Source organism: Aedes aegypti, chromosome 1 (genome assembly GCF_002204515.2).
Source record: "Aedes aegypti strain LVP_AGWG chromosome 1, AaegL5.0 Primary Assembly, whole genome shotgun sequence".
In the NCBI taxonomy this organism is placed as follows: domain Eukaryota; kingdom Metazoa; phylum Arthropoda; class Insecta; order Diptera; family Culicidae; genus Aedes; species Aedes aegypti.
The window spans coordinates 116,422,718-116,435,976 of NC_035107.1; the positions used below are offsets into that span (position 1 = coordinate 116,422,718).

The 13,259-nt window shown below is 36.7% G+C and overlaps 1 protein-coding gene across 1 annotated transcript; it reads right to left on the reverse strand.

Moving 5' to 3' along the window:
- Positions 1-9,343: 9,343 nt before the first annotated feature.
- On the reverse strand, positions 9,344-10,430 carry LOC5567100 (proteasome subunit alpha type-7-1). The gene is made up of 2 exons (XM_001651448.2): positions 10,192-10,430; positions 9,344-10,108 (listed from the first exon to the last, which is right to left on the reverse strand). Exons 1-2 carry the CDS (start codon positions 10,291-10,293, stop codon positions 9,461-9,463), a joined length of 750 nt encoding a protein of 249 aa, XP_001651498.1. The 5' UTR covers positions 10,294-10,430; the 3' UTR covers positions 9,344-9,460.
- Between the last annotated feature and the right edge of the window lie 2,829 nt (positions 10,431-13,259).

The window sequence follows — 13,259 nt, forward strand, 5'->3', positions numbered from 1 at the left end:
GGCTACAAAGATGACTAGAGTCGGTTAAGACCAAATCAATCGTAGATGGATTTCTAGAAGAGGAAAAACATGTGGGGCTATCAGGGTATTGAATTGAGAAATATCCTGAAGAGCACTCATCAAATAAAATTCTGCCGTTGGAATTACTTTGAGAATTATTCCATGACCGATGTTTGGCATTAAAGTCACCAATGACAAAAAAATGTGACTTATTGCGATTCAATTTTCGCAAGTCAGTTTGGAGCAAATTAACTTGCTGTCCAGAGCATTGAAAAGGCAAATAGGCAGCTATGAAAGTATATTTACCAAACTGTGTTTCAACAGAAACACCTAAAGTTTCAAAAACTTTAGTTTCAAATGATGAAAACAGTTGATGTTTTATACGCCTATGAATGATGATTGCAACTCCTCCACATGCCCCATCAAGTCGATCATTACGATAAACAAAAAAGTTAGGATCTCTTTTGAGTTTAGATCCAGGTTTTAAATACGTTTCGGTAATAATTGCTATATGCACGTTATTAACCGTAAGAAAATTAAACAGCTCGTCCTCTTTACCATTCAGAGAACGAGCATTCAAATTTAAAATATTTAAATTATTATTTGGATCCATTAGAAAAACGTAATCCAATAACAATTTGATTTGTAAATTTTACACCTACTTGGACTGCTTCAGTCATAGTGGTGGCTTTGAACATTGCATCAATCATTAGATTCAATTGTTCAGTTAGAAAATTAAAATCAGAGGCAGACATGTCATGTGATTTCCCATTGGAATTTCCGGTGGACGAAGAAGCGGAGTTACCTGTGGCGGTAGAGTTTTTTTCATTTGATTTGAAACAAGTAGAATGGGTACCCATGGATCGAACAGGGGAGGAGTTCGAATTTCCTGCTACGATATCGGCAAAGGATTTACCGTGGGTAGATACATTCGAAATTGAAAGATTCGAACGGCTACCCGACGGATTAAAATTAGTTTGTGAATGAGCATGATTATGATCTTCCTGATGAGTATGATTCATGATCAAGCGATCGTTAACTGAAAAATGAGCATTGTTCGATACTCTACCAGGCAAATTCCGGAAACGACCGTTATCGAAACGGATATTATCTTTCACAGTCTGCTATGATCATGATTGAAACTTACTGTTTGGTCGCATACAATACCATGCGAATATGGGCAATGCAGTAGTTAGGGTGTCCATTCAAAATCAGTTTTTCAATTCCCGGATGCCCTATTTAAAAAAATCTTTAAATTTTAGTTTCTATATAGAATAGTCAAAATCGGAAGACTTGAGATTACAAATTAAATTATGTTTGATTAATACTGTGAGCTGAATATGATTTGAATTTCAAAAGTTTTGGACAAAACTATATGAACTTATTTGTTGAAATATCTAAAAGCCCAGGGTGGACAGGGTGAAGTCATTGGAATTTCAGAGAGCTTTTGTAATTATATGAACAAATTTTTGCTCTGTGTAATTTATACTGATTTTCCCAAAAACTGCAAAGCTCAATAACAAACCTTCTAAGACTGCCTTCGAAATTATGCGTTAGCCATAGACCAGGACTGATTCCTGGACAAATTCTTAATCTGGTGAAACTTATGTTGGATCTTTTTAACAGAAACGGTATCTCCGAAAACATTTTATTTTCTCCTTTGAAGCTGGTTCAATTTTTGACATAGGGGGAGATCCCCCAGTACCGGACACTTAAGCCACTAAATTCATAATTCGAAAAATATTGTTTTTATGGACTCGTGTTACCCATTTATGATAAATATTATCATTTTTATAGTGTACAAAAATTAATTTGAAAATATAAATATGTATTTTGACATTGTATTTTGATGATGTATTTTAGTACCAAATTGATCGATCTTGAGAGGTGGCATCCAATACCGGACACGGTCTGGAAATGCCTCGAATTCTGTAAATTTGAACATCATTGAATGTGTACACTATAGGAATAGTTTATAATTACCAATTCAATGCATTTGCAACATTTACAAGAATTATTTGAGTTTTTCTTAGTTTGCAAGATGCCTATCAAAAACCTCTTTCATATAAGATGAAAAATAGCACATTTTACGATGTTGTTCTGAATGTTTATTCTTCTTAATTTTATTGCATGTTTGATACCATGATCGACGGAACCCATGAAAAATGAAAGTATTTTGAGACACTGATGCAATAATTACAATGGTATCATATAACAAATCAAGCTGTCCGAAACTGAGGGACTGGAGGTGCTTAACCAAAATTGCAGGGTGGCCACCAAATATCCGTTTTGAAATTCCAGCTTTTTTCCCGGTTTTCCCGGTATGATTTTCAAAATTTTCCCGGTTTTTAATTGAGAGGCCCATACGCAAAAGGATAACCCTTTGGTCGGTTTTTAACTGAATATGCTAAAAAAATCTACTTCAAGCTTTTCAACGATATTTTTAGGTGATTTTTCCGTTCAATAAGAAAAATAATAATATTCGAGTTATTTTTTTTTTGGTCCCGCACAATTAGTATGGTATGAAAAATTGTTTAAAAAACTTAAAACTCAAAACTAGGTTTCTGTCACTTACAGCCTTGGTTTCTACTCTTGGCACTTTTGATTCATTTCAACAACTAGCAGTCCCGGTAAACGTTGTATTGCCCAGTAGGCCGTAGAGGCTTTGAAAAAAAAACGAAATTTTGAACCTTCGATTCAAAACTTTGTGTCAGATATGGAGCCGTCCATTAATTACGTAAGGGATTATGGTGGAGGGCGTGGGGGTGGTGGTTCTGAGATTTCTTACGTATCATACAATCAATTTATAATTTTCATACAAAAAATCTTAACATGGGGGGAGGTGGGGTTGAAAAACCCCGAAAATTGTCTCACGTAATTAATGGACCGCCCCTATGTTAGTGAAAAAATCAAACCCTGGTAGTGAGAGAAAAAACAAACGATTTCGAAACATTGCCAATCGATATGAAACATTTCTAAGAACTTTTGTGTAGCAAATTAGACTATTTCTACGACTTATTTTTGGTGGTTTGTAAATTTAGAACTTGAAGATGTTCGTTCAAAATGGTTTTCCCGGTGACCATCTCAAATTCCCGGTTTTTCCCGTCTTTTTCCCGATGGATTCAAATTCCCGTCTTTTTCCCGCTTTTCCCGTTTTTCCCGGTTCGGTGGCCACCCTGAAATTGTAATTTGTCCATATTTAGTTTAATTATGGTACAAAATACATTCATACTATCAAATTACGATTATGTTCGATCATGCTTGCGGGATCCAAAGTATTTTTTAATATTCAAAATAATTACTAAATAGGCTCAACTTTAAGGAGATACGTCAATTTCTTAAAGATTTTCAAACTTTTCTAATTTTTTAAAAAGGCATGCATATTTCAAGGATGTGTTATTCTACGCAAACATTAGTCTACATAATAGCTTTCTTTTCTACTAATACACCATCTTGATTGGACCATGATTTCTCAATGTTTCGGCTTTGTCCGGTATTGGGTGCTGTCCGGCACTGTCCGCTCCCTAAATCTAAAATTGCATCTAACAAGCAATCTATCAAAAATTTTGCTAAGAATTGCGTCAAAAACTTAACAAAAATCTGACTAAGATTACCTAAAGGACCTCGCTTTTTATTTACTTCAAAAGATTTTTTCATGAATACATGAACAATTTTATATAAAATTTGTTGGGAATGATTGGAAAAATACACTGTAAATCTGCAGAAATCTATACAAAATCTCGTCAGGGGCCTCATAAGAACTTTTTCATAGATCAATGAATAACTAATAGGTAATCCAGACAAGGCTTCATCAAAAATCAGTATCATCTCAGAAATCCGCCAATCCTACTTCTGAATTACACCCGATTCTGTTTTTGCACGGGGATGCGTAGGTATTGTGCAAAAAAAAAGTTTCAGTTCAAAATTTCAAAAAACCGTGCAAAAAAGTAACACCATTTCTCGACGTTTCATGCAAAAATAAGGTTTTGGCGACAAAAAATGTATGGAAACTTTTTTTGCACGGCCGTGAAGAAAAAAAAACCGTGCAATAACAGAATCGGGTGTAATCTGTCCAACACGCAGAAAAATACCAGCTATTCAAAACAATAAATAACTTTGTTGTTCTCAATAGACTTGTTCAATTTGTTGTAATATAAAAAATGCGTTGAAACAACAATCATTTTTATCAAAATAAAGCAACCATATTGTTGAATTTACTGGGTAAATTTTTAATTAGATTTATTTTTCAAACAAAAAACAAAAACTTTACGTCAAATAAAAGTTTATTTGTTTCAATTTACATCAGTATTGATTCTAATAATTATCCATGTAACATAAAAACTGTTCCGCCATTTTGTTGCTTAGTAGAAACGGTGAAAAAGCGGATATCACCGATACATGAAATTATGCTGAAGTACATGGCGTGGTTAAAATGTTCGTGCGAGAAGTTCAGGTCATAGATTTTTGTATTGGAGTATTCATAGATTGCCAGTTTTGGAGTAATAAAATCCACATTCAGAATTATTGTTGGTAAGTATTAACCATCTTTTCTAAAATTTTAATTCCACTAATGCATTCTCCAGTATTGCAGGCAACTCTTACACGAGCTGGTTATTTTATCCCGTCACTTTGTCGCGAAGCGGATTAAAGAACATTATTCAGCTGAAGGGATTTTGGTGCATGTACGAATACTTCTACTTTCACAAAATAAAAGTAAAGTAGACGTTTCGAAGCGATTATCGTTGTTTATTGTTTATTTCCTAAAAAAACAAAAAACGAATAAAGGGACTGGGACCAACAAAAAAATGTTTTTATTTCAAACAAGATCATCGTCCCATCAAAAAACAGTGTAATTTGATTTAAAAAAATGGAAGGTTTTATTTCAATGCACAAATTTGTTGTTTCAAAAGAAAAAATAGTTAAAACTAATTGAAACTAAGTGCTTGAAGATGTTCGGTCAAAACTATTTTCCCGGTGACCATCTCAAATTTCTGGTTTTCCTGTCTTTTTCCCCGGTCCAGCGGCCACCCTAGAATTATTGAAAACAATCGTATCACTCAGTGACGACTCGTAATCTCACGTTTTATCTGTTTTACGACCCGTTTTATATAGAAATAGTTGACCTATGATCAAATGATTCCTATCAATATTAGTGCTGGATTTTGAAGTCCTTGGCAAGTTTCAAACAAACTCTTTGATTTTTTGTTTGTCATTAAAACCCGTCTCTGGCTTATCTCCGGGAGGAATTTTGATGAGGATCTTTCAAATAATAGGTTAAAGATTCCTTCTATGGTCACATATTACTGCAGAAAGTACATTAGTAATTAATTCAGCAGATCCGTCAGATATTGGCCCTGGTATTCGTTAATATTTATTAAAATATTACGACAACAAAATTCAGGCCAAATTTATTGCCAGCATATTCTCCAAAACGTATCCCAGATTTTTAGTTATATTTTCCGTTGCAAATGTGTACGAAATATTCAGGAATCCATATCTCTTTTGACTCTTAAATTTCAAAATCACACTTTTTTGTTTTTATAATAATAAATATCTATTTCTTAAATTAATTAACTCATTACGCGTGGTAAAGATGGACAAATTATGGGTGAAATTATGAAAAAAATCCACGTGCTCGGCTGGGATCCCAGCCGAGCACGTGGATTTTTTTCATAATTTCACCCATAATTTGTCCATCTTTACCACGCGTAATGAGTTAATTAATTTAATAACCATGCGGATTGGATTACCGAATAGCTCAATATAAGTGTCAGTTTATCTATTTCTTGCTGTTTGTGTTTGAAAAGATAACCCAGACTCAAATTTCAATACCAGAAATCAAAATAGTGACTTTAGTGACCAATTATCGGAAAAAAGTGACTTTAGTGACTTTTTGTTGGAAATAGTGACTTTCTAGTGACCTGGTCGAAAAAAGTGACCAAGTCACTAAAAAGTGACTTGCTACCAGCCCTGTAATATCAATAGTGATAAAAACATAAAATAATACCTAATACTTAATAAGTACAATGTAGCTTCAATATAGTAATAAATGAAATAAAATCAATTTTCTATACTTGACAAGGTTTTGAAGACAATCAATGAGTGAAAGAACTACCTATTAGAAAAGCCACATCAGCTAAGGCTATACATATACAAATGTTGGTCATAGGGTCATGGCGAGCATTCGGTATGTATGTCTATGAATGATTCTTATCTAATAGGGGCACTAGAAGACCACGCGGACAATTTCGAAACAAATTATGTTTATACATCGGTCTTACGATCCGAAAGGCTCAGCTATGCTGCAAAGTCATTTTGTAAGCTATTCATTACTACTGTTTAATTGTTTATAATTCTAACAAAACTACATAATTAACTCATTACTAATCACTGTTCCTATATTCTCTTTTTCTCTCCTTCTTGTCTGTTGCATGATTATGAGCATCACCAATATAATGCATGAGCATGCACAATAAGAATAATTTCAGGATTGAAAGCAGTACATGGATACCTGGATAGAATAGCTTCGAAAAGGATGCCCAAAATAGAATATTTCTGGTCAGGGAAGTATCATCATCAAGGGTAATATCAAATATTTTTATATAAATCAGCATCGTCAATCAGTGCAAAAACAGATAAAGTTTGTAAAGTTATCACCATCGATTGAATTGCGCTCTTTATAGTAATGTTCAATCAATATCAAAATCTCCTAAAGCGTCGCATCGTGCCATCAGCAGCCCTTAGCATCACTCTCATATTGTTACTATTTTGTTGTTTATAAAATTTCTAGAAAGCGATAAGCATATTCTTTCTTACTTGTACAATGGCCGATCTATTTGGAATTTTAATAAGTCAAATCAAACTTCACAACTCAAATTAAATTGCTTTTATCGTTGCTCTTTTTGCATTATTATTGAAAACACTTTCCAGTGTTGTATAATAAAGGATCGTGAGGTGTTTTGGCGAAGTTATTAACGAAAGACTGGATCCATGAAGTCAGATAAGCCTTTATCAAGAAACAGTGTAGAAATGTCGTTTCCCTTTGCAAGTTGCGGCTTCCTAAGCTGGTTACGTAACCCGTGAAATAAGAAATTCGTAGCCAGAAAACGTGTTTTTACTAAACGAGGAACATCATTATCACACGTCACAAGTGTTCTATGGCTCTTCAACAACTTCAACTACTGTCTCAGCACCAACACAACTGACGCTGTTTATTTTTCCACATGCAACTATAAAAATCAATAAAAAGATTGACGATGGGTTCTATTAGATAATGAAAACCCTGGTGATGTTGATTGTTAAGTAGTACTTATTGATAATTTCTTTGAAGTTAACTTTGAAATTGAGTTCACCAGGTTGACACCAGGTGCGGATCTGAAACACTGGTTAAAGTCTACAATCCGCGTAGCATGGGCTCAAGAATGGGCCAATGTGAGACAACCCTTCATACGCAAAATTAAGGGAGAAATTACACAATGGACCGACACTACCAATCGCCACGATCAACTGATACCTTCTCGCCTACGAGTTGGACATACTCACGCTACACACAATATGGGATCCACGGGACCTTTTCGCAGAATATGTTTAACATGCAACATAACCATGACGGTGGAACACCTTCTAGTCAACTGTCCATTCTACCAGGGAATACGAGATCGCTATGATATATCAAACAACATAAGAGACATCCTTGCAAACGACCCAACCAGAAAAACAGCACTAATTTCATTCATCAAATATGGCGGATTTGCCATTTGAGCCCCAAAACACAGACCCAACATAAAATATCCACACCATTCATCATAAGGATCAATTGAGCTACGATTTTGTGTTAAGGTGATTTTAAAACGAAGCCAAACTTCAAATTTTCAAGGGCACAAGGCTGGAGAATCTGACAATAGTTCTCGTTGAAAATCAATCAAATTACTTGCTTGCTGGTGGTGACCAATGGGATGAATTTTTAACGCGGAGCGCTTTTTGGTTCTCAAGTCTTGTGCTCTTGAAAATTTGAGGTGTGGCTTCGTTCTATAATCACCTTAATGTGTTGTATATCGATTTTATACGAATATCCTTTGTTATTGTAACTAAACTATGAAACTGTATGATAGGGGGCCCCTCATTGTGAAGCCCTCTCCCTTTTTCTTCCAGAGACGAACCAGCCACGATCTGAGCTGAAAGTCTTTTTAATAAAGATAATAACAATAATGAAGTTGAGTTCGGTGTAGTTGAAATCCTGTTGTGGCTGAGAACATAGAACCGGATATTTTTTACGTAGAGTGCTGAGGGTAAAACTCGGCAGAAACCAGATATACAGAGAAGTAAATTTTATTAATTAAAATAAAAACGGCAGACTTTGGTGGGCTGGTCGCTTAGTGGGAAAGTTGAAAAATAAGCTGTAAATAAATAATATTCAGCATTGAATAATTCATGTTTATCGAACATAACATGAATATCGTATTGAAACTTATGTCTTGGATTTCATTCTATTATTCCAAGCTTACTGGTTTAATCCATGTAGAAACATACTTAAGGCGAAGTAGGCCGTCATTGCAATTTGTACGTGTCGTTGATGATTGTTGCTAATTCATCACTCGATTTCGAATCAAAGAAAAACAGTTGGTTTTACACTGACACACCTGAAAAAGTATCAGCATACTTTATGCATGTTAGCGCGTACAGTGATACTTTTTCAAGTCAATATAAACTAACAAGGCTGAGTATTATCACTTTGAAATGCAAGCTAAAAAATCATCATTGTTGCCAAAACGAATGACGGGCTACTCAGCCTTAAGTCACTCCTGTAAGTTAAGTCAGTTGCAAATGTTTCTAATTATAACAACGGTAACAATTGTAAACTTGTTGAGAACAGTTTGGCCAACTTTTTTTAGCATTTTTTCAGTGCTTTCACGTAATTTTAATGGTTTATATTGGAATTTTGAACCAAAAATTTCAAATCAAGATTTCTCGAGATTTTTTTTAAATTGGCCCAGAGGTGCAGAATAGTATAAGGAATCGAGCCCTGTTCTCAGATTTGATGGACCATTTTTTTGCATAATAACGGCCTGTCGGGGCACCGTGCCTTCCATTGAAAACAGAGACTTTCATTACTAAGCGACCTTAAAGAGGCCTGTTATCAGTTCTGACCTAATAATACATCAATGATGATTAGCAAGGATCGTTCGGATACTGCATTCCTCACGCCACGGAGCTGTTCATAAGTTTCGCAATTTTATGCTAACATTGCAAGGAGTCTTATGTGCCGAAATCGATGTAGCTTAACTATTTCCAAACTTTATGAACAGCTCCTTTTGAGCTGTTGAAAAAAAAATGTCCTTGCAGATGATCCTTGCAGTTCTGTAACCGAAACAGTTTTTTTTTATTCCAATATATTGGATATCATTAATCGTACCGCAAAATGAAAGAAAAGTATCATAATCCTTACCCACATCACACAGGTTTACTTCTTCTGTTTTTTCTTCTCCGCTTCCTCTTCCTTCTCCTTCTCGATGATCGCCACATACTTCTCGATCGTTTCCGCATCCAGCATTTGCATCGGTTGATTCCGCTTCATTACGGCCACCTCCAAATTCTTCTGCCCAGACTGAACCACTTCCAGCAAGGCTTTGATGGCCAGCTTAATGGCTCCGTCCTCGGATTCTACCTGTTCCGGAGTGTAGTACTTTTCCAAAAATTCCCGCACGGTTTTAGCCGATCGCCCCGTGGCATTTGCCTTCCACTCGTAGTAGATTCCGGATGGTTCCGTCTGATACAAATGAGGCTGTCCATCGTAATCGAATCCTCCAATAAGACAGGAAATTCCGAAAGGTCGACGGCCGTTACTCTGGGTGTACTTCTGCTTCAATCCGGCGATGAACCGGGTAATGTACTCTAGAGTGACCGGATCTTCGACGTTCAGTTTGTGGCTCTGGCACTCGACTTGAGCCCGGTTGATCAAAATGCGAGCATCGGCAGTCAGACCGGCAAATGCCATCACTACGTGGTGGTCCAGTAGGCAGATTTTCCTAACCGTCCGCTCTTCCTGAAGCTTTGCCACCGATTTTTTCTCAACTCCCAAAACGACCACATCTTTTCCGCGAACTCCGACCTGAAAACCCAAAACCGGATTCAATGCAATGACAAGCGCAAAAGATTGTACACAAAACAGTTTTGAGGTTATCGGAAACTTACGGCAGTGGATCCTTTGCGGACAGCTTCCTGAGCGTATTCCACCTGCAACAGGTGACCATCCGGGGAGAAAACGGTTACGGCACGATCGTATCTGGCGGACATGACGGCGACCTAACTTTATATTACTAGAAAACTAGCGGAACAATTGAATTTTCGTAAATTTAACGGGAGCAGTTTGTCGCTGACGGTGCGTTGAATGATGATTTTCCGATTTTTCGGCCGATTGTTTGGTGTTTAGACGTTTACTCGCGCGAGTGTGTTGGTGCAATCGCAAGACGTCAACATTTTTTTTTAGCGGGCGGCGAGCAAAAGTGGGGGCAAATAAATGGCTGCATGCTTTACACCCCTAGAAGATTTCTATTCATAGCCTGGGTAAATTTTTGGAAATGATTTTAAAGTTGTGTTTTTTATACTTTTGTAACAGGCAGGCCCATGGCAAGAGACGACTTCTAGCATAGTCAACATCTTGATGTGTTTACCCATTTTCGGGTTAATTGAATCGAGAGTGTAATCATAAATAGAGGTCCCCAAGAAAACTGCCACGAACACCAACGCACAATCAATCTTACACAAGTCGATTTCCTCAGAATGAAAACGCATCGATGTTTGTTTGATGTTATTGAGCTTTCGGTCAACAGCAGGCCAACAAGGAAGTGGTTGTTTTGCAGCAATTCTGTTTATATTTGGATTCTCACAGCAAACAAAAGCAATGTTGTGACAGTTCTCACAGCAAACAAAGAAAATTTTGTCAACATTGCACTACTACGCAGGCAACTGGATTGGTCTATTGATGTTTTGTTTAATGTTTATGATCCGAAATCGAACAAGCGTCGAAATAAAATAACTTATTGCATGCTAGGAGGCTTGCAGGATGCATTGAAATGTTTGCTTTCCTTGCAAAGCCATCGTAATATTGAATGTGCTTCAGTTTTTGACGCTGTACTGGCTGATATAACGATACTAAAAATTTATAAACAAACCATAACAAACATTAAACAAAGAAATGGTCTATATTTTCACAGCTGTCACAACTGACAGTGGGCGATATTCACTTATCGCCCAGGACATCATGGCTACGAAGATCACTGTGTATTGATATATGGTTGTCAGGGGCCTGGCAACAGGGGTAAAAGAACAAAAGAAAAAAAATAGCATAAAATTCATAAATATTCAACTAAAAAATTAAAAAATATATATGATTTTTAATAATTTCGAACCATGAAAGTAATGCATAAGTAGAAATCTTCAAGAGTGTTTGGCTTGTGGTTGCGTTTGAACTATGGGCGATTGGGCGAAAATATAGTGGTTATCACGCCCAATGGTATGGGTCTGAGACGAGACTCCCGAAGACGGTCTTCTTTTTCTGTGATTGTTGAGTTTTTTTCTTATTCCACTTTGTGTTTATACAAATTATGCGCAAGCCGTTCAATCCCTCACATGAACCTCTCAGCAAAAAATGATTGAGTTTGCATCACATCGAATCATAAATATCCATTTGAGTGAAATTTCATGCCAGCAAACGTAGCAGACATTAGAAATAATTAATCTTCTGCTTAGATTTATCAACAACTTTGGAAAAAACTGCTCCGCTGACTGAGGTTTTTAATAACAGTTAACTTTGAACACAATACTTTTCACTTTTTCAGCCATAAAAACGGTGGGCTGCATTTGACGTTTCGTGAGAGGGGAATCTGGGCTGCATATGACGTTGATATTTTTCCGCTTCGCGAGTCTCTCAGGTATGGGTGCCCTAGTGTAGAAGTAGTTGTGAACCTTAGAGGAAAACAATATGCACTCTGTCTCGGAAAACACCCAGAATCCGGGTATAAATTATTCAAATTGGGTAATATTTCCATATGCATTTTGATGAGTCTGGAAAGGGTGTGCAAGTTTCTTTGAGGAAATCAAAAACAAACTGTGTATGACGAGCGTATGCTAGTCTACGTGTGTTCAAATGTCACTAAGCTCTATAGGCACAATAGGCCTTTTCATGTGACAGATCCGTCTATGCATTTGTTTACATCGGTGGAGGACCGGTGCTAACACGAGCCTGTCATTTTCATAGAAGAACTGTCAAAGTGCTTCTCGATCAGCTGGCCTATAGGCCTATTCACATGACGTTCAAAAACAGCTGATCGGGGAGCTCTTTGACAGTTCTTCTATGAAAATTACAGCCTCGTGTATGCACCGGTCCTCCACCGATGTAAACAAATGCATAGACGGACCTGACACATGAAAAGGCCTATGGATCATCAAAATAACCGAGACGGCCGCTATGAACAAAATGAATGGCGTCACCGTAGTTTTGTGCGTTTAATCCTGAAAACAAAGTAATTTTGTTTTCGTTTGTGCGTTTAATCCTGACTTTTCAAATCGATCGGCTCTCCACCTAGACGAGTGAAAATTTTTGAATTCACTCTGTACCAACCACGTGACGCGAACGATCACTTTCAAATTCGTTTAAGGTGAAACAGTTTGTAATCAACTTCTAAAATTGCACTAAAACTTCAAAGGCACAAATCACGCGAAGAAAGCATCACATAACAGTGCACTTTTTATTTTGGCTTTGTGCACTAGCAGAAAGCTTAAAATAAAAAGCTCAGGAACATTTGCCAACTATTCCTCCCATTTTGTGCCTTTGAAAACGTGAGTAGGTGAAGAAGTCGGCCATTGTGCCGGCCATCTTTGCATTCCGAGATGTTTCACCTTAAGTAAATCATTCTAAGAGCAACTTTAACGGTGCGCGACTAAACTAAATTACATTGCGCAGCATCATTACGCTGATCAGTACCGGGCGCTGCTAACCGGGGTAGCAAAAAGACAGCGCTGCTTTCGGGAAGCATCGGGTGAGCAAATTTAGTTGCGCGATAGTAGCGCTGCTATTCGATTTTAATTTAAGCATACAGTGGGAGTTCTGAGATTCTGGTGGGAAGTTTGAAAATATGATGCGCATAAAGTGGAAATTATGAAATTTTGAGAATTCTAGTAAAATTTCAAGAATTTGATAAGAATACTAGGAATCTGATTTAATTATTGGAAATCCGGGAGAAATTTTTGAAATATTCGAT

Bases quoted from the DNA above. Each gene is read 5' to 3' on its own strand.
- LOC5567100 (XM_001651448.2), bottom strand. From the start codon at position 10,293: ATGTCCGCCAGATACGATCGTGCCGTAACCGTTTTCTCCCCGGATGGT. The intron at 10,109-10,191 runs GTAAGTTTCCGA...TTGGGTTTTCAG, and splicing joins TCCGCAAAGGATCCACTGCC to GTCGGAGTTCGCGGAAAAGA.